Source organism: Xiphophorus maculatus, chromosome 24 (genome assembly GCF_002775205.1).
Source record: "Xiphophorus maculatus strain JP 163 A chromosome 24, X_maculatus-5.0-male, whole genome shotgun sequence".
Taxonomy (NCBI): domain Eukaryota; kingdom Metazoa; phylum Chordata; class Actinopteri; order Cyprinodontiformes; family Poeciliidae; genus Xiphophorus; species Xiphophorus maculatus.
The window spans coordinates 5838319-5859916 of record NC_036466.1 but is presented as its reverse complement, the minus strand read 5'-3'; the positions used below and the strand labels follow the sequence as shown (position 1 = coordinate 5859916).

The 21598-nt window shown below is 37.3% G+C and overlaps 1 protein-coding gene across 2 annotated transcripts; it reads right to left on the bottom strand.

Annotated features, from left to right (window-relative positions):
* Positions 1–3536: 3536 nt before the first annotated feature.
* LOC102234903 (rho guanine nucleotide exchange factor 7-like) lies at positions 3537–18363 on the bottom strand. Of its 2 annotated transcripts, XM_023329817.1 has the most exons (22): positions 18028–18363; positions 16433–16516; positions 13196–13280; positions 12979–13103; positions 12686–12890; positions 11431–11522; positions 9397–9491; positions 9215–9310; positions 8850–8972; positions 8635–8773; positions 8501–8560; positions 8256–8402; positions 8048–8134; positions 7840–7918; positions 7573–7703; positions 7259–7474; positions 6639–6735; positions 6168–6257; positions 5642–5800; positions 5352–5448; positions 4776–4830; positions 3537–4433 (listed from the first exon to the last, which is right to left on the bottom strand). In XM_023329817.1, exons 1-22 carry the CDS (start codon positions 18190–18192, stop codon positions 4311–4313), a joined length of 2550 nt encoding a protein of 849 aa, XP_023185585.1. In that variant the 5' UTR covers positions 18193–18363; the 3' UTR covers positions 3537–4310. The 2 variants fall into 2 exon arrangements, with proteins under 2 accessions (XP_023185585.1, XP_023185587.1); XM_023329819.1 differs by lacking the exon at positions 5642–5800 and having other exon boundaries at positions 18028–18362.
* Positions 18364–21598: the final 3235 nt, after the last annotated feature.

Here is a 21598-nt window from a genome sequence, read left to right as displayed (position 1 = left end):
GTATCACGCTTTCAAAAAAATAGCACAGAGACAAGCCTCTGGAACAAACTCATATGAAGTAATGAGATTAATATTTATCTTTTTAGCCATAAACGTAAACATTTGGAAGAGGCACCAAGGTCCGACTTTCTTACTGTGAAACACGGAGGAGGGCTGCTGATGTTTTAGAGGGTGAGCTACAAAGGCACAGGGTCAGGGCAGCTGATTGTTGCAACATACGATTATGGTGCAGAGGATATTTTGTAATACAAATAAGGAATCTAGTCATAAAGTAGCATAAAAACAAAAAAGAAAGGGTAATGTAAGTTTCAAATTTGATTAACATTTTTTTTAGATAGATGGACAGATATTACTATCAGTATGGAACTTCATGTGCAGGTGGATACATTCACGTTGAAACCTAAGCTGCAACAGCAGACATAAACATAAACAAGTTATTAATTTCACTCACATATTTCACTGACTGTCTGTTTCCTCCCATGAAGATGAAGTTCTCGGGAAATCCTGTCTCCTCTTCTTTCTTCACTCCTACTGGCTGAAGAAAAAAAAAATTTGAGAAATTAACAAATTTCGCAGTTAATATTAATAACTATTTTATTTGTTATTTTTAGATTCCACTATGCGCACTTAGTGCACATCGTGTTACAACTTACATTGGAGTTTATTTTCTGAGGAAGCGCTATCTTTGTTTTTATTCCTGCGTGTTTCAGTCGCTTTGAAATAATCAAGTTATACCGACTTTCACCTGGGTTTGATTCCGGAAGGTGTAATTCGCTTTTCGACCACTACAGTTATATAACATTAAGTTGCGGTGCAAATACAGAGGGGCGCTGTTTTACTTAAATTTCGTCCTGGATTAGATACTGTTGTGTTGTCGGGTAAAAAAAACTGGAACTGGGGGAAATTAGTATTTTACACAGTTTTATCGGGATTTTATATGACATGGTACATAATTTAGAGGTGGAATGAACATTTACACTGTTGGATAAAAAAATATAATTACTTTATTAGACAGTAGGTATCATTTAATTGGTAATAAAGCTATTTACATAAATCTCTCAAGCATCTTGTGTTCAATTTGGTGAGTCGATTTACACTTGTGCTGCACTCAGCAAGTGTTAAAAAGATTCTGTCATTTTTTATAGGTATAGATTTAAGCTGTAGAAGTTACTCCGGTGTTTTGCTACAAAATAATTTCAACACAAATATTGTGTGAAAACAAAATAAAAAGGCAATTTAAGTTTTAAATTCGACTCGCATTTCAATTCGACAGGAAGATACATTACCAACAGTATCAGCGCAGGTACATTCACGTCAAAAATAAAACCGCAGCAGCTTATATGAACTAAAAATAATTATTTCACTCACATATTTCGCTGCCCAGTCTGCCTTTCTTCAGTCCTGCTGCGAAAATATCTCTGTCAGCCAACACAGTTTATATTAAGTTATAAGTGTGTTCTTTTCAGACATTACCGTGCGCATTTAGTGCAACTTGTGCTATAACTTACATTATTTTTTCATGGGAAGCGCTATCCATGCTCTGTTCCAGAGAATCTTCGTCAGTCTGAAGTAATCAAGTCATGCCGAGTTTCACCTGCGTCTGTTTGCTAAACGTGTAATACCCTTTTCGACCACTGCAATTAACTAATGTTAAGTGGCGGCGCTGTTTCACTCAGATTTCGGCCTGAATTGGTTACCGGATAAAAAACTGAAACACTGTTGATTTACTGGGATTTTATCTGACATAATTTAGAAATTGAATGAAAACGAAGCATGATTTTTAAATAAAATAAATAAATAAAAATCTTAAAGGTGTATGCAATTAAAATGCAAATCCATTTCCACTTGAGAATGAAGTGTAGTTTCACCTTCCAGGAGGAAAATATATTTATAGTGAAGAAGAGCAAAGCTGGTCGAGACAGAACAACACACTGTAATCATCTTTTTATTCTCTACAACAGACTCAAGTTTCATTTGGATTCAGCATTTTATTTATGGCAGACCAATAGGTGAAATAAAAAAATGGTTGTTATAGTAACCTCTGAAATCCTTTTCATCATTCTAACACCAGAGCACAGAACACATTTACATCAGTTACAGCTAAGTACATAAGTTAAGAGTTAAATCATTGCCAAATTTGATCGTACAACTAACACAACAGAGGTTGCACTGCTAATTTGTTTTAGCAGTACATCTGCTGCTGATGAGAAACGGCTCTCTGGCTCACGTATGTGATGTGAGCCAGGGTCAAGTAGAAAACAGGTGTTAATGAAAGCAAGTAAAAAAAAATTAAACAAAGATAAATATGAGACTTGTTCAACAGTAAATTGCATATTGACAAAAAATAAACACATTTTCCAGTGTAGTATTGCTTTAAATTTGGCTTTGCAAATACAAATGTGCATTGAGTTTTTTTACCCCCCCCATCAGTCTCATGGCTTAGGCAGACCTCAAAAAAGTGAGACAGATGGTTTTTACTGTTAGTACATTTCTAACTTAGCACTAAGTTTTATTTTATTAGTCATTTTTAGTGTTTCACCAAACAAACTTGCACTTTGCAATAGATTATAGAACTCTAACAGCTAAAGTGCCTCAATAGTATCTGAAAAATATTCAGTTTTGACAACAGTAATGAAAAACTTCCCATTTATTGCATTATTAAGGATGAGACCCAAGTTGGAACCATTGAACAGAGTTCAGTAGGAAGCCTCTTCTGATGTTTTTCCTCTTACCATGAACAAATTTGCACTTTTATTGACCATTAATGATGAAAGGAATAGATTTTAAGATCAGAAAGAATATGTTTTTAAGTTACAGGGGTTCTAAAACATCAAAGAACCAAATTACTGATAAAAGTTTGTTGTTTTTTTTTTTGCTTAAGAGGCAGTGCAAGTCAATATAACATTATGAGCACCTTTAAATATTGCTTGAAAAATTAAAGTAGAAATGGATGTTAATTTGGAGCTGGAAACATAAGGTTTTAGCTGTGTTAAGCCCTGAGGTTTTCTGAAAACCAAACATTTTCTAGATGTTTTATTGCAGTTTATCAAATTAAAACAAGGATAAATACAACTGTTCTCATTTTTTTTTTTTGCTGTGGTCCCATAATGCTCCCATCAGTTACAAACATTTTTTTAAACTATTAGTTACTCTTTTGCAGTTCATAAACCTTTATAAACGCTGGTGCATTAATGGCTGATTTTTTGTGTTTTTGGTAACTTCATAGCTGGCTTGTTGGTTCCTTTAAAAGTTCATTATTTCATATGGAGATGAAATATACAGTTAAAAGTTTTATAGCAACTCCTAATGGGAATGAACCACACGAACTTCTTTTTCCAGGACTGAATGATTATACACCATAAAACTAAAATGATTTCTAAAGTTAGAAAGTTGGAGCCAGAATTATAGATATACCCACTAACATTTGGTTTAAAGTTAAGCCTACACCAAACAGTATGTAGAAAATATTTATATATATAGTTGTTGAAATTGTCATAACAGTATGGTATGAGACAGATAATCTGTGGGAAAAAAATAATCAAGCTCCTCTGCCTTCTCCCAGTGCTAACTAGAAACAGCCAATCAGAGCAAGGAGGCGGGTCTTAGTGCTGTCCATCACTTGCAGTGCGATTAACAGTGGCAAAGAAGGAGGAAGAGCTGTTTATCAGTAATCAGTGTAACTTAGTGTCATGAAATGGTGACACTTTTAATAAATATGTACATAATATAATCTTTATTAAAGTTACAAACTGCAGCTTTAAGTGTTATGTTGTGTAATGACTCCGTTGTGGAAAAAAAAGCATTTATACGCATCACTATGAGTGAATGCAGTTTTCACAGGAACTTTGACTGACAGTGACAGTGTGTGTGTGGGTTTTTTTTTAAATCAAGATTTAACTATTGAACTTCTCTATGGCATCTTGTTCATTTAAAACTGTCATATTTATGGACCAGAGCAAATAAAATACTATCTTGGATACCAGTGAAAAGAGCAGCAACAACATTAGGAAAGAAAAAGGAAATTGTTGGTCCAATAACAGAAGAAAAGACGAAGCGAAGTGACATCCTCGTGCCTACCAGCTGTTATGGCTTCATTACTTGGTGAACAGTAAGGACGGCTTCATCGATAGCTGGAAGGAAGTTTCCTGGTCCCTGGTTTGGCACATGGATTAGTTCAAGGTTTTAAAGTTAAATGAAATGATGAAGAGTGGCACAAACTACTGGCAGCTTCTGTCCACACAGCTAACAGCTCTCATCATATGACGATTTAAATGACAGAAATTGGTCCTGGCTTCAAATCTGAAGCAGTTTCAGAGGTTGGTCTCGTCCCAGGTTGGGTCGTTCATGTTCTTCAGAACCCGCCTGACGATTCTCTCCAGCTCTTTTCTCGCTCGCTGCTCCTCCTCCAGCGTTCGCTTTATTCTCTTGTTGTCCTGGAAAACAGAAGGAGACAGATTAACAAAGAAAGAAAGGAAAAATTAGGAACCATGGGACAAAAAACCCCAATACTATAACAAAGCAGAAATCACACCTCACATTTGAATTTACACCACACATTTTATGCACATAAAATGTAACCTAAAATGAAAGAAAACTGGTAAGACCAATACCAACTGCTTGTTTAGTATGCATCCCATAATGCTAAACTGAAAACAACAAAAATTTAGATATCAAAATGATAATTTTATTTTATTTTTTTCAATCCAACCTCAATTTTGGGCCTGAGATAAAATAGAATATAGGCAGGAAAAAAAAGACAGAAAGAGGAAACTGACCTGCTTGAGTTCCTGAACCTCATCTCTGAGGCTATAAACGGTGTCCACCAGACTCCTGCAGGAGAAAAAATATATAATTTATACCCCACAACACGTTTGAACAATTTTGAACATGTCGATTCAAAACAAGGAGAAAAAGAGGAAACTACGTTCACAAAAATAAAAATACAACCAATGCAAAAAGCTGAATGTCAGTTGCAGGAGGTCATTTTTTTAAGTAGAACTTAACCCAAAACTAGTGGTGCAAAATAAAATAAGTATGCGAGTTCTGCTTTAATATTTTTCTACTCCCAACCATCCATATATAGACATATAGGAATATTATTAATAAAAATCAGCAAAGGTATTAGTCTACACATACACTTTAACACACATAATGTTAATATACTATAAAAGATATCACAATGAAATGTATTTGTACCTGTACAGCTGTCACTAAGCCCTTTAAATTAGCCAAGTGAAGTAAAATAGAACTAATCACATTTAAAACAAAATCATTGATGCATTGCAATGCATAAGTTCATCAAACAATTGACCTGTGTTTAAATATGATGCGCATATAATCAGATTTATTACCGTTCCTCCACTACAGTTTGTCCGTTGCTCCTCGTTTCTTCAACAATAATCTTCTCCTCCTCTGGGAACAGCATATGGACATCTTTTCTGCTGGAGCCTAAGACAATAAAAGTAATCAAAGAATTTCACAACTTAAGCAAGTAAAAAAATCTACACTTAATTGTTATTCTTAAATGATATTATCAGACATTTTTTAAAAGTATTTGGAAGATTCCAGCAACACACTGACATCCACATAGCATCTATCACACACTTTGAGTCAGCAGAAACGGTTCACAACAACATCTTACGAGAAAACGAGGCGGTCCTGTGACTCTGATTAGTCCAGATACTGTCATAATCGGAGTCTTCTGATTGGTCAGAAGATAGCAGGTTACTAGGGAGCGCAGCCACTGTGAGGCTGGTCTCAGCCAGCACATGGTTGTGCATGAGGTCAGTTCCCTGCCATGCTTTACGGTGCCATAAAACACCAAATTACATGTTTTGGGGGATGAGGGAATAAAATCAAATCATATTGGATAAAGGATGAAGAAGGTTTTGGAAAAGCCATAAAGTCGGTTTGGACAAGAATCACAAACAAAATAGGAAAATGCATGACAACACAAGGACAAATCAAAAATAAGAATGGTTTGTTTGGGACAAATAAGGAAATAGAGAATGGATGAGGGTGACATAAGAGGTTGAATGATATCAGAGAAAAGAGAGGAGAGAGAAAAACTTGTTAGTATAAAGAGCTTAGAAGAAAAAGTGATTCATAATACTAACAGTTTGAGACACTGTGTGTGGATATGGATGCATAGAAGTGAAGTGACTCACTGGAGTTTAGAGTCTGGCGAGTCTTTGCACTCGTGCAGTAAGCCTCGATCACCTTCAGTATCTGAGCATCCTCCTCCAGAGCCGCTGTGCCTGACGCACCAGAGGAAGATGGGAGGAACAGAAACATGACAGATGTTGAAGATGCATCCAAAAGTTTTAATGCGGAAGAAACCAGTAAAAAAGCTCATTTGTTTTCATCTCTTATGCTGCTGTGTTTACATAATCAATCTATGTATGAAATGATTTGAAAAACCACGTAGTATTAAACACAGATGCATTAATAATCTTAACAGTTTGGACTAGAAGGCCGTAGCTATGAAGTAATTTTAGGCTTTTCTGCTAAAACCTGTTAATCAATTTTCTGATTCTGGCATGGTTTTGTGAAAAACAGTGAATATATACATTTGGACAAAGTTACTAAAACCATTTTCAAGATTATTTTCCAAACCCTGGCACCTGTGCTGAGCTTACTCTTTCTGGCAGTGAAATCTTCCTCCGATGGTTTCCTCTCTGGTTTTCTTATGGTAGGGAGCAGCGGCCTCTTGTTTTTGGGACTTTTACTTACATCCTTTAAAAGACAAAATCAGTGCAAAAAAAAGAAAAGCACAGACTTACAGGTGTAACTGCAAGAACATTTGGTTCAAATTTACATACAAGTCAAGTTTCTTTGTACAGCACATTTCTTTAACAAGGTGCTTTACACCATAATAACATCTTACAATAACTCATAATGACACAAGCAATATACATCATATTTTGTCAAACACAATCATCAAAATATCCAAGCAAATACACATCAAATGTATCAATCAATGCTCCGGTCATTATGAATCAAAAGAAACCCTAAACAGGAGGTTAAATGTTCTTCAGGTGATAGAAAGCTGACTTTTTTTAACGGTTTATGTGTCTTTGAAGGCTCAGGTTCGAGTCCGCCACTAATTACTAGCTGAACTAGCTGAAGCTGTGTGCTAACTTTCCACACTGTTTATAAAAATATTCAAAACCCTTTTATGTTCCTCCCACTTCACAATTACGTCTTACTTTGTGTGGGTCTATAAGAAGGTTCGTGTGAACGGGTTTGTGATCGGCACCTCTTTGAAGCACAGAGCAGCAGACGGTCGTAGTGGAGGTGCAGGGCGAAGGCAGCTCAGGGTCCAGGGTTTGGGGGTGCTCGGTGGCTCCAGCGGTCCCCACATGGGGGTGCTACTGGAAATTGTCCCATTTAAGGAGGGATGAGGCAGGGTGTTGTAAGGGCTCGCCCCGCGAGACTCAGAGTATCTGGAGTGAGTGGCAGGATGGGAGGGCAACTAGAAGCAACACAGTGAAGACAAGAAAGACAAATGAATGAGCAGCGAGGGTCGATGTCCATTAACTCGCTGGCTGATAATACAACATAGAGCCTTACTGTGTAACAAACATCCTGAAGCTTGCACACTTGAGGTGGTGTGGTGTGTGTGTGTTTGGTGAGGAGGTCCAACCAGTCTTGTAGATCACGTTGACTGCTACAAGCTATCTGCGTGCGCTCACATTGGCCTCCTGCTCAACAACAGGCACACAGTTAGAGATGATGTGTTATTTAATAATAAAGCTCATAAAGTGGATTATTTCTGGAACAATATGAGCTCTGTTGAAATGATTTTATTTTGAAAATAGAGAGAAAAGAGGGACTGACCAGATATTTCAAAAGCATTCTTCAGGTTTTCTCCATCTTCAATTCTGGAGATGAGCATTCCTGATAAAGGCATTTTCCCCTACAAACAGAAACACAGAGTAGCTCCCCGTAGTGCTGGTAACCATTTCCTTTAATGTTTGTGAGCCTGAATAACAATTCATATAAATATTTGTGCAATATAATGATGATTCAATGGCTATAAACATACCTGGTATATGAATCCACTCATTCGGAGGCTAGCTGAGAGCATGAGCAGAGTGTGAGGGAACAGGATGAGGAAGCGTTCATTTGACTCCTGGAAGAAACACAAAAGTGGTTCACCAAATTCTGCTGATTTCAACTCACAGGCGAGATCACAATTCGGACTTCAACAGGTAAAAAGTGAAACTCAACACCTCCCTCACAGAGTTTTGTACCTGGCAATTCTGCGTGTGAACTTTGACTTGGGACATGTGGAGAACTGGGCCGAGAGTTTTAATATCTTCTCCTTCCCAGTTTCTGATTGGCTCAGTCAGAATCTGTAGCTCCAGGTTCTTCCTCTTTCTTACCTCCTCACACTCTGCCTGCGTTAAAACACACTCTGGTAACTAAGGCTCTAAAAAAAAAACTCCTCAAAATGTGATGTAAAACTGATTCACAACTGGAAAAGTAGCATTCTCACTGCAAGGCTTTTGAAGGCTGCCATGGCAGCACTGAGGTCAGCTTGGTCAGGGTGTTGCTCCTAAAAGACGATCAGAATATCAAAAACAAGAATGTGCATCTCTTGAAGTTTTGGGTCTATAAACAGACTCATACTTCCATATGTCTGTCCAGTTCTTTCAGCAGTGCTGGGTATCTTTCCATTCTGGTGAAGGGTTTACTCAGACTGACTGTTAGTGTCAGGTTGCCAGGACTGGACGCTCCTTTTGACTCCATATATTCCCTAAGATCATCACTGTGAGACACATTCATTAACATGTTAGTCTAAAGTATTTGTAGTTTCAAAGCGTGTTCAGAGTTTGAGTCCATACCTGTGTTGTGTGAGCACACTGACTGCAGATGGGTGATTGGAGCAGTAAGCCACATATATGGCCTTCATCTCAGGCATCAGGTTCAGAAAGAAACCCCCGATTTTCTGTTGGTTCTCTGGAAGCCTACACAAATTACACTGTAATATCAGACTGAATGGAAAAATGTTTATTTCTGCAATTATACAGAAAAAAATGCAACAAATTCAGCTGACCACTAGATGTCTCTGCTGCTACATCTACTTCTGACTTGAAGTTCATTTAAAAGTACTTTAAAACATACCAAAAAAAAGTCCTACGTGTTTCTCTTAGCAGTTTTGAATCCAACAAAAAATGAAGGAATTTTGCAAAGACAAAAACAAACTGACTTGGTCTGTTCATCCAAGGACTGGACAAGCATCTGCTGGAATGTAGAGATCTCTTCCAGATTTCCCTGAATATGACCAATGTCAACACTGCTGAGTCTGTAAAGCAGAAGAAAATAATTTTGAGACGTACATGCTTTAATGTAAAATTTTCTTCATACAGTGTTGGGGTGAGGAACACCTACCTGTCTGTGGGGTGAAGTGGACGTAGGTATGTCCCCAGGAGACTCTGTAGCTCCCTTGAATATTCACTTTCTGCCTCCAGGATGTTCTGTAGGACCTGAAAGGGACACAAAGTTATTAAAAAGGAATCCTTTTTACACTTCTCCATGTGTTCCATGAATCTCTTAAGGAAATGAACGTAAATTTATACAGAGAAACATCAAGACAGCTGTGATTAATTGTTGGGCTGAAGCGATTAATCGGATTAATTGTGGTTAATAAATTATTGAAATGATACTTACTAATTTAGTAAGTGATTAAGTGCAGTATACTCTCAAAAAATGCAAGAAAAAAAATTCAGAGCAATAATTATGCAAAGAATGTACAAAACATATAGGATTTGCATTTAAGATTTAAAAACACCCATCTGTCTGTAGATATGTTTTAGCCAAAACTCCTCAAGAGGGAGTGTGTAGCTTTTCCTTGTTGTTGCATTTTAGGGAATAAAATTTTTATTTTCTCATTTTAAAAAGGAATTGAATTATTTTTTATTCTTATATTTTAATGTATTTCTAATTTAGTAAAAAAAAAAAAAAAAAAGAATTAAATAAATAATCTGTAGAATGTGCCATCTTTTATCCGAATAATCAACAGTAAAAATTATGGTTTAATCAATTACTAAAATAATTGTTAGTTCCAGTCCTAATTTATTGGGGAGAAAAAGCTGTAAAACTTCTTAAAGATACAGAAAATCCTTGAAGTTCAACATAAATCTCAAAGGCTTTCAGAAATGTAGTCAATTAAAAGCAAACTGGGCAGTTAAAGGGTCCTGAGGGAGTGACAACACACCGTCCAGTAGTGTAGTTTACGCTTCCTTTAATACTGGATTTTCATTTGACCACACAAGTTAATTTACAGACCTTGCAACAACTACAGAAATCTAGCAAAAATGATGCTTCCGACAACTGTACGTTTTTAGCTGAAACAAGAAGTGAGGTGTGAAACCATCTAAAACAGTAACATATGCTATACTGCCATCATAATCGTATTTCTGACTCACGCTGGTGTAGTGAAAAACTCTTATTAGACTAAACCCGACAAAGTGAAGCAGATTTTATGGAACATCAAGTCTTTGAGGGTCTGCACGTCACTTTTCATGCTCTGAGAGACACGTAGCATTTATGGTGGAAAAATATGTATGTGGCGGTTTAAAATACGCAACAACTCATCTGTCAATACTGTTAAGGTACACACTAGCTTATTTTTTAACATGTTTTATGAAAAATTGTATTAGTAGAGTAGGTGAAAGAAAGAGGTCATTATAGTTAGTGATCATAAAAATGCCCAAAGGCCTACATCTTCATCTGAGCTAGTTTATTTAATAAATAAAAACAGGATCCTATTTTTTTTTTGTCTTTGCATTAGTGTCCAGGAACAGCTTTCACTCCAGGCACGACCTGTATGGGATTGTATAAAGAACACTGAGGTTCCTCAACCAGAGATAAGACTGTCTGCAGAGACTGTGACATCTTGCTACATTATTAAAAACACTCAAACCAGAAAGAGCCTACCCTGAGGCAAGGCTGCCCCAGAAACCACTGAGATGGAAGAAATAACCTACATTACATTGGCCACACTCTGTCAACACAGACCTGATGCATGCATGGGTGCCATGTGGGCTCCACAAATCATGCCATGCTTACATACACACACAGACATGGCTATGAGATAGTCAATTAAATGTGTGAATCAAAGATAATTGATTGCGACAGCCCATAAAGGCAGACACACAATGTGAAAATCATCCTCCAAGCCTGAGTCACCACTAACCTTAAAAGCTGCATCAGAAAAAAAAAACATACAAACAAACAAAATAAAACAAGTTTTATTTTTCAATTTTTCGCAAACCATAGCCAAACATGTAACCTAAACCAAACTGGATTCTTACAGACTAAACCCCGCTCTATGTATTGTGGTAGGAGACTTTCAGCTAGCTTGTTAAATAAACATTAGTGAACACAACAGGAGGTTAGATTTCTTGACACACTGATACTCACCATGTTGTAATAGGTCTTTGAGATGATGGTGGTGTCAAAACCTTTTGGGGGACTTTTCAGAGTCCCACACTTTGGCTTGTCTGTTGTTTTGTCTGAAAACAGAACAAAGTCTTCCTGCTCCAATCAAAGGACAACACAATTTGAATGTGACACAAAATCAACAAAAGTAAAAAAAAAAAAAAATTTAAAACAGAAGTGTTATGTTAGGCCTATGCAGTCATGGGAAAGCTGGCTAGCTTGACAAAAATTCAGCAAATTGTAATTTATACCAGCCAAAAACAGGGTAAGACATAAAAGGTCTTTGCTAAAAGAAGGTGATCACAAAGTGCTGTATACGAGCATAACATTAGAAAGTTAAGTGAAAGGAAAAAGTGTGGTTAAAAAGTAACCACACTTATAACTGCAAGAGAGAGAAAACTGTCAAGCAAAGCGAACTCTAGAGCTTTGTTGTTTATGTAAAGCAGCCGTGTCCCAGAGACATCAGAAACCTGAGCTTGAGTTTCAACAACTCAAAAAGTTAAACACACTATGATAAACACTGGGTGTGCAATGAACACCCATGATACATTTAATTTCTTTTAACTGAACTTTTTTATATTTTTTTAGATTGAAGTGAAGCTGAAGAAACACTCAAAGAGTACATTTATCAAGCTCTTGTTGTGGACTCAAAAAGTCAAATCACTGATGATGTAACCTCACTAGTCTGTGTAGACGATCAAAGGTTATACGTAGGTGATTCCATGATGTTATTATGATCATTATAGTTCTGCATGACTACTAACAGGCATGTTGTTATAATCATTCCAGTTAAATACACACTGCAATGTAAAGCCAGGATAAATCTCTGACTTTTCTGGATAATGAGTATCTTACTCTACTTAAAGAGTTCAAAATGAATGAAAATATTTCAACGGGGCATATGTATCCTCTACTATAGCTTAGCCTGCTGCTCTCTAAGTTGTTGTTTTCTGTCAGGAATTTCCTTTTTTAGCCTTTTCAAGCTTCAGGAACTTCCTTTCTTTGTGTCCACTCGAAGCTTCCTGAATTTGGAAGCAGCACAGCAAACCTACTGGCTGTAGACGAGCCATGAGGAACTGATCATCCTGACTGTAGAAGCAGCTGCACAGACTCAAATATAAGTTCAGTTCTTACAGCGTCTCTGATACCAATTATTATAAAGAAGTGAAAATCCAAATAGCATGTTGATGTTTCAACAGCTTCAACTAAATGCTTTCAGTATTTGTAATGCACCCACCGCCTCCTTTCAGCTCCCGTACGTAGTTACTGGGGAACCACCCAGTCTTGTCGTTCAGCGAGCCTTCCCACCAGCCCCCATCCACCTGCTTGGTCACACAGATGACGTCACCCTTGGAGAAGGAGAGCTCATCCTCGTTGGTTGGCTGGAAGGCGAAACGTGCTTTGACCAGCAGCTGGCCGCACACGCCGCCATCCGACATGTCCTACGATGGAGCAGAGAGGCCGTTTTAGTGGGAAAACACAGCAACGTCTGGCTGGAGTTGCGACGCCGGCGTTGGCAGCATGACTCACCAGGCTGCGGTACTGAGGCTGCTGCAGCTTAGAGGAGCGACTTTGAGTGTTCAGAGAGTCGAATGATTTGATCCGTATATTGGAGGAGTGCGGCACACATACGCCGTCTCCTGGGACGGACAACTCTGCAGGCACACAGCAGGAAACAAAACCATAACACCCGAAAACTTGCAAAAGAGATGAAGACTTAATATGGCCCCAAACACCTGACTCTTACCTTCAGTGGCTTTGTTAAGAGCAACTAAGGAGTTTAGTACTTTGGAGAAGTTCAGTCCCTGCAGGAGGTCACTCACTACAAAAGGCTTGAAAACAAACAGCAATTTTTAGCATTATTTTTTATAACTTTTTTTTTTTTGCCTAGTCAAAGTTTGTTTTTGAACAACCTGGACAGCGGGCCAAAATTTCAAAAAAATGCTTTTCTCACCTTTTGAGAAACTCTTCGTTAAGATAAATGCAATAAATGAATCTGGTTTGCATTCTAAGAAGTATATCACCCTAAAAATGAAGCAAAACTGAGTCAAACGCTGCATTAATTCTCTGATCCAACTTTGGTCTGAAGGCGGATTAAGTCTGAGCTTCCCTCTTGTAATCGCTCGATCACACATGTTACTGGCAACACACACAGCCAGAATCAAAACGCCTCCGAAGCTCCTAATCCTGTGTAAACCACACACACCAACATGTTTATATTAGCAAATTGTGAAGACGGAGCCATATGTGACGAGGATTTTAACTTTTAATACATTATTTCAGATCATTTGCAAACCAAGGTTTTAGCTTTCTATAGCTTGTTTGTTTTCAGTGTAGCGTTCTTTTTAAAGGTTATAGTGGCAAATTAAACTGCTAAATCTTAACAGCATAACGAGCCAAACACTTCAAGATACATTCTTTTGCATTTGGCTTGGATTGTTAATCTCACCAAAACACTTTGGGGCGACTTTGTGCCAACTGACTACAGCTAACACACAATGACCCAAAACTGGTAATCGAGGCTAAAATTAGGTAAAAGAAAAAGAAAATTATACAGTGATCCCTCAGCTTGAATCAAAGTTTTACTTATGCTCCAATTAATTTGTCAATTGTTGTTTCTACACACCCTAGTCTTAACATTCGATTTTAGAGAGGGATATAAAAAATATTAGGTATTTATTTTTGCTATTGCAGCTTCTATTAAATTAATTAAATCCTTATATAATAAATGGAAACAAGTAACATCCATTTGTTTATTAAAAAATTACAAGACAAAATTGAAGGTCTACTTAATTGAAAAATATTAACCGAAGGCTACATCTGCTAAGCTAAAGTTAAAAGCAACTCTAAGGAAAAGCAGGACTGGAATGTGATGCAGTGAAAGTGAGAGCTTAAAGCTCCTGTACATTTTATGACTTTACCAAATGAATTTCACTGAAAAGAGGAGCAATTTTATCCTTTTCAATCAGTTTTAGTAGAAAAACATAACTTACATACACTCAGAAAAATGACCTTGAAGTTCAGTTTTTTAATCACTCTCCCATTTAAACAGGTAAGAATGATTAAATACTGCTAATATTTTTATTTTGTCACCATATGCTTAAAACAGAAGTTTGTGTTAGATTAAGCAGCTTACTTCACCACAGTTTACATGATTTACAGCTACCATGAGGAATACAAGCTTTTCTACAGCTACAGTCAAACATCCAGCAGCGTTTTTTTTATCTGACCGCTTCTTGTGCTGCTTCCGTTAATCAAAGTCCGAGTCGTCGCCGCTCGCCCTCCTCTCTGTAATCCTCTTCTGTGGGACACTCGGTCTGGCCTGTCCTCCGCCTGCTTCACGACTGTCTGGGGGAATTACTCCCGACTGCTCGTAACGGAGACCTTGGCTTCCAGTGACATGGCTGCCATTCCTCTAATCAAGCTGATTGGAAAATCCACTGGATGCCTGGCAGACTACATTACATCAGCCCACTCTTCCCCTCCCCCTCATTTTATCCATTTCACGCTCTCACCATCGCTCCTCAAGGATTCAAGATTTTATTTTATTTTTTTATTTAAAAAAAAAAAGCCCATCTATCTTACAAATACACAAAACCTTGTTAGGAGTCTACATGCTGCACATTATGATCCCACTCTTCTTTTTCCCACGGCTAAAATCAATACTGTGTGAGAGGATGTTTGTCGTTTTGTACATTATTCACTGGATCTCTCTGCATTCTCACTGAGAAGGAGGTCATAACCTGCCATGACCCATTTAGAAATGCAGACAGATGCATACGCCCTCTGTTGTCCTTTTGAACTGTGACAGAAAGACAAACACCAAACTGTCCCTGAATTTAATTTATACCCCACAGAGAAGATTAAAAAACATCAAAATGCACTGCGATCCTATTCAAAACGAGCTCATTTAGGAATCAGTTCCACAGACTTAACATTTCTGTCAAGTACAAAACAAAAAAAAAAATCAACATCCTATCAAAGTGAATCTGTGCCTCCTGTTTCCATAACTACCAATGAACCACAGGCAGCAAATACATATTTTGGGAGCAGCCAAAGTGAGGACAAAAATAATCTCTCTCGCTTGTTTTGAATCCGCAGCCAAAGTATTTGCTACCCTACAGATATTTCTGGTTGTCGTTATATTTTCTACCTAGACGATATGAAAACAAAATATTTTTTTCCCCAAATAAACATTTGGAATAAGTTGTGGTGCAGGACTACTGCTTTGCAGAAGTCAGTGATACTGGAGGGCAACAAACATTTATCTTGCTACAGCAGTTAAATTAGATTTAACTCCTGACTTTGACTAGGCCACTCCAGAAACCCTCATTTGGCTTTTATGAGTCTTTCTTGCTGGTTTGCATTAAATCACGATCCTGCCACATAACTCAAATGTACTCCAGCTTAAAACTGACAGCCAGACATTTTCCTTGACATAATTCATTGTTGCAATAAATACAGCTCATAAATCATTTCTTGATTCTAAAAGTCTCAAAGCAATCATGGCTTAATATGGGCCATAAAACTGATTTGAAAAAGTTAGCTAATCACAGTCAATTAGTGATTTATTAATAGGCAGTAATAATATTCTCAAATTGGGGCCAGAATAATATAAATAGTTTTAGAAACAACTGCAAATTAAAGAAAAGCAAAATAATACAATCTAATGAAAGGGAAGTATTGAGACATTTTAAAATCATGACCATAGAATCTTGGTAGTTAAATTATTGATTATTTGTAGATAACTACTCAAAGTGTCAAAACAAAGGCACTTTTTATGATAAATTTCCATCTAAAAGCCCGTTACTCCTGCTGTCTCGCAGCTTTAAGACATGCCTTATAAATTGTCAAAATAAGAATTTTAAAGGCGGTTTTACACACAAAAAAACACAGAGTTACACATGCTTGTTTTTGTGTTTTTTTTTTTTTTTTTTACCTCGCAGTGTAACTAAATAAATACACAACTGATGGAGTGACTCACCTCTACACTGAAAGCCCCGCAGCCCTTAATAAACTCCGCAATGTTCCTCTGACACTCGCTGTCGCTCCTCGGTTCCTGGATAAACTATGAATTAAAAGAAAACCGGTTCAGTTTCAAATACTCTTCTAAAACGGTAATTAACCCTATTGCATGATTTTAAAGAGTTTCCTTGACTGACAGACGTCTTTTTTTTTAACCCACGGACACTCAGCGTGTACACTTGCTGCTGCCAGGATCAAGCAACCTAATCAGCACAACTTCCGGTTTTACCTTTCAAAGAAAAGCAAACAATTGCCAAACAAGCTTAAAATACGACTTTTTTGGCTTTATAGCGATAACTAAGTACTCGACATTATTGCATCGAGTGCTTATGCATTTGTAATCTACAATACCCCCAGAATGAATGTAAAGCTTTCAAGAATTAAACAGCTGTTTCCATTGACATCTGGTGACATGATCGTTCTTTATTTTATTTTGAAGAGCGCGTTCTCTCACCCCGTGGTTTAGTTTTGTTGTTATTTACTGTGTTGTTTTACCGAAAGCTATTTAAAATCAAATCTTCAGTCAAACTTCACTGCAACTGCGCAAAGCTGAAGGAGGATGTGACGTTAACGGACCCACAGTTCATTGTTCATGAGTCTAGGGGGCGTGGCTGGATATAAGTGTCGTAAGAGTGCGTGCTCTGGTGCAAATGAGGATAACCTTGCACACCTGTGAGATTACATGTTTAAAAAAAAAAACATAAAAAAGGATCTGATTAACTACTGATTGTTGTAAAGGAAAAAGTGAACTTCGCCAAAATAAGAAATGGCAGGTCAGACTTAAAAACCAAAACAAAAGTTGTCAGCCAATAAAAAGCTAATTACCTATATTTCTAAACAATTCAAGAGAGTTTATTTTGCTTTTTCTATGAGTTTGAATTCCCTTTGTGGTTAAGCTTGCAGAAGACCAGTTGTTGTGAACAATCTCATACACTTTAATGCCTTTCTTTGAATTGAGCAAACAAAAATCTTTGGGAATTTGGGACACAGACTTTGATGCATATAGGGACAAACTTGTGATTCTTTTGTTTATTTTTTGTTGGAGTCAGACCTACATCTATCAAACAAACAGCTCTTGCAGTTGAAATATCTGCACCTCAAAGCCATTGATACCCAGAAAAAGACGGATCTGTGACTCTTTAGTTACATATCTGTGTTTGGGTTTTGTTTGTTTACCCAAATTGCCAGCCAGATTAAACATGTTCTTCTTGTTGCTTGTTTTTAAGATTTCAAAAGTATTTTGCAATTACACTTTTTCATATTTACATACGCAGTACTTTGCAAAACAACAATAATTTTTGTTTTAATTGCCTAGTGTAACAATAGTCCTCACAAATAATTGTGATCTAGATTTTTTTTTTTCGTTTTTACAAAAGTAGGACATAGGCATTAATTTAGATCTGAGCGCAAAATACCCAACATACTGCAGCCTATTTGGGACCTCCAGTTATTTTTTAACAACTTGATTATTTTTAATCGTAATGTACCGTAAAAAGCCTTCAGAATAGTAGAAAATCAGTCTTCTATGTGTTTTTCCATTTTTAGATTGCTTACTTTGTCCACCGTCCCGGGTCTGAGTCGCTCCAGCAGCCTGCACAGAACTACTCCATCCTGCAGAGACGCCTGGAGGAAAGCCTCTGGATCCGACACGCTCTTCTTGGGAGACTCCAGGACCCCCAGCGTGATAAGCCACGTTACCGTCTGCTCTGCCGAATTCATGATTTGGCGTCTCGGATCGTCCTACAGCAGCAGCTCAGTCAGTCCAGGCTGGGTGAAAACCCCGCAGCCTGGAAACAGAAGGAACGGAGCTGGAAGTGAGAAATAAGATCGCTCCTTCCTCCTCCTCCTTCTTCCCCTCCTCGCTTCCTGAGGATGTTGGTATCACCTTGCTTTGTGCACAGCTGTAGCGGCCAGCAGGTTCATCAAGCTAGAAGCTGCATGAAATGACTTCCTTTGGCAGTTTTCAAAGTAAAAGTGGAAATCTGGGAAGAGGTCGATGTCCTGCACCTCCTCTCTGTGCTACTATTGCTGTCTGAATACATGCGACACTCCCAACCAACAACAACCAATCAGAGTTCTTAGCGATGTCAATCAATGCTGAAAAACTGGACATTGGGTTTTTGTTAACGGCAAGCAACAATCATCAAAATCTGTAACCATGAAGATTTATATCAGTGCTTTTAATTTGAAAAGAACTCAGCTAATTTCTGTTCTGTCGCGCTGTAATTTTCTCCATATGCAGCACAGACACAGAGATGTAATCATTGATATTTTGATGGAAAATGATCCATATTTCTTGCACCACAAAATCTCTTATACAGCATTTATAATGTAAAGATATTTATTAATTAAATAATGAGACAAATTGGAATGAGCAGAAAATGCTAAAGAGCTCATTACTGTCAGGGGTTTAATTTGTTTTATGTACACTGTGTTATTAAAAAAAAAAAAAAACATAAACAGTGGCCTGACTGAATAAACTGGAAAAAGTTGTAAAATATGTAAACAAAAGAGACTCTTACGCCCCCTGCTGGACACTTTGGTTTCTACAGCTTGCTGCAAGTAGTCTTTCCAACTCCACATCCCAATATTCATTTTGATTTTGGCGTAAATTCTGTAAACACCATTTAGGTTTCCTAGGAAAATCACAGTTTGAAGATGTTTTCAGTCCACTGAAAATGAAACCTGGACATTTCTGCAGCTATTTCGTTCAGAACTTCAATGTATTTAGCTCCATCCATATAACTTTGACCAAAAAAAACTACCCTCACAACATGATGCTGCCACCACCAGGCACGACTCTGGCAATGGTCATGCTGATTGCATTTCTGCCAGTTTTATTTATTTATTTATTTATTTTTTTTTTTTTTTGCAGAAAGACCAAAGAGATCAATTCTCAAATAAAGACCATCCCTGAATACTCTGCTTCTAATTAAACAAAAAAAAGCCATTAAGATACAAAACATCATAGAAGGGAATATGAATGCAACATGTTAAGGTTCAATTTGACAAATTGGCTAATTTAACAGATATGATGATGCATAAATGTTACAAGCAAAGGTTTCAAAGTAATCAACAGGATGGCAGGAGGTGTGGAAACACCCTAATTGCTTCAAAGTGTGAAGTCCTGTGTGAAAACAATGAAGATTGGTTTTCCTTTTGTGTTTAACTATTACCTATTAAATCTTTATTCCTCTTTAGGTGTTACACGTTTCCTCAGCTCAGATCTTAATGTATTTTATTTTGACTTCAAACAACAGACCTAATGCATGGCTGTTAAAAGTTTTACAAATTAAAGTCTGAATATTTTTGGCTTGCCTTTGTATTTCAGAGTGAAGGGAAATGAACACAGCCGCATGCAACACGCTCTAGATTTCACCTTTTATTTGTAAAGTGAAATTAGCGGTTGCAGCGTGACAAAATGTGAAAAAGTCCAAAGGCTGCAACACTTAGAAGAAAACAGAAGTCTACTTAAAAAGATAGCTTCTGATGTTAGCGCACAGTTTCTGTTCTTGATGTAGTTTGAAATTGCAAAACTCAGAAACTTTAAGGAACATTTGTAATTTGCATTATCTTCATCTCTGCCAAAAAAGGTAAAAAGTAAACGAGAATAGCCCAGCAAGAAACAAACTCGAGAAACTCAAAGAGAAAATAATAAAGGACTTAAAAAAAACGATTATGAACACTCTTATGGATCAAATTTACATAAATTACATTAACTAAGTGTTTTAAAAAAAGGATCAAAGTGGTCTAATTTGACAAATACACATTCCTGCACAGAAAGTCCTAATAATACTGAAACATAAGAAAACTATTTCAAACTAATATTAATCCCATGTTATGAAAATTAAAACACAAACCTTACTTTCAATTACTACTGTGGACTCATGATTATTAAACCGCCAAAACAGAAATCTTTAGAAGGCAAACGATAATGTTTCATCGCATGTTAGAAATATGTTGAACTCAAAGAAACGCCTCAAAAGAGATCACAAAGGAAAAAATGTATAGAAAAGGTAGAGAATGTTCCCAGAAATGTGTCTGGAGGAATAGAGTAGCTTAAAGCTAAAAGAACAGTCGCTGCGCCACCTGGTGGCAGAAAGAGGAAGCTATCAACAGCTGCCATCAGGTTTTTGAGGTGGTCAAAAACCCTGGATTGACTACAACAAACCTGCTGGGAGATATATGTGATACTACTGACCTAAAAGCACAAGAATAGCCAAAGCAGAATTGTTAAAAGCAATACAGATAAACCAAGGAGGTTGTGGGATTCTGTTCAGTAGAGGAGTCGATCAAAACTAGAATGCTAAATATGAAGACAGTGGTGGTCCTCTGAAACTGTAAAGCTGCAGTTTGTGGAGGGCAGGATGGATTCAGTCAAATATCAGAAAATCCTGGGAGAAAATGCCATGAAGAAGCTGAACCACACAACGGAAAAAATATTGCAAACGCCATATTTTAGATTGAGAAAAAATCATGGGAAACGCTAAAGTGGCCATCAGTGTAGCCTTCCTTCAAGTGGAGCATTGGTCTGAAAAAATCTGAAAAAGGCTTGCAGCAGGTTAAAGCAACAAAAGGAAGCTCTAATGAATATTTAACTTTAGTATAATGAAGGCATTCAACAATTTCAAGGGTGCCTTTTTACAATTAATCTGCAGAAGTTACTAGAAATATAGATTGTGTTGAGATATTTAAACAATTTTTAATTTGTTCATCGCACCCGATTTCAAGTTTGTTTCCACTAGACCTAATTAGCAGAGGTGGATGAATGGCTTTTAAGGTGAAGCGGCCTACACACCGTCAGTACTTTGAAGCAAAACCACCGAGGTGGACGAGGAAACTAAAGGAGTTTTGCACATATTCATAACCGACTTACAAAACTGAGTGCAAGGGAAAAGTTTCCAAGTCTAACAAACAGTTAATTATCTTTATTAAAGTCAAACAAGCTGAACAATGCTAGGTTTATATACTTAGGAAACAATTAAGAGGCTTTAAGTTTGAATTCCACAAACTTCAAGTCTGGATGTAATGAGAAGAAATTAAAACATTTTCAAAAGTTTTGCAAGCGGAAGTGAAAGTTAGATGGGCCGTGCCGAGTGCCGCTGTAGGTATGATGCTTAGCTCT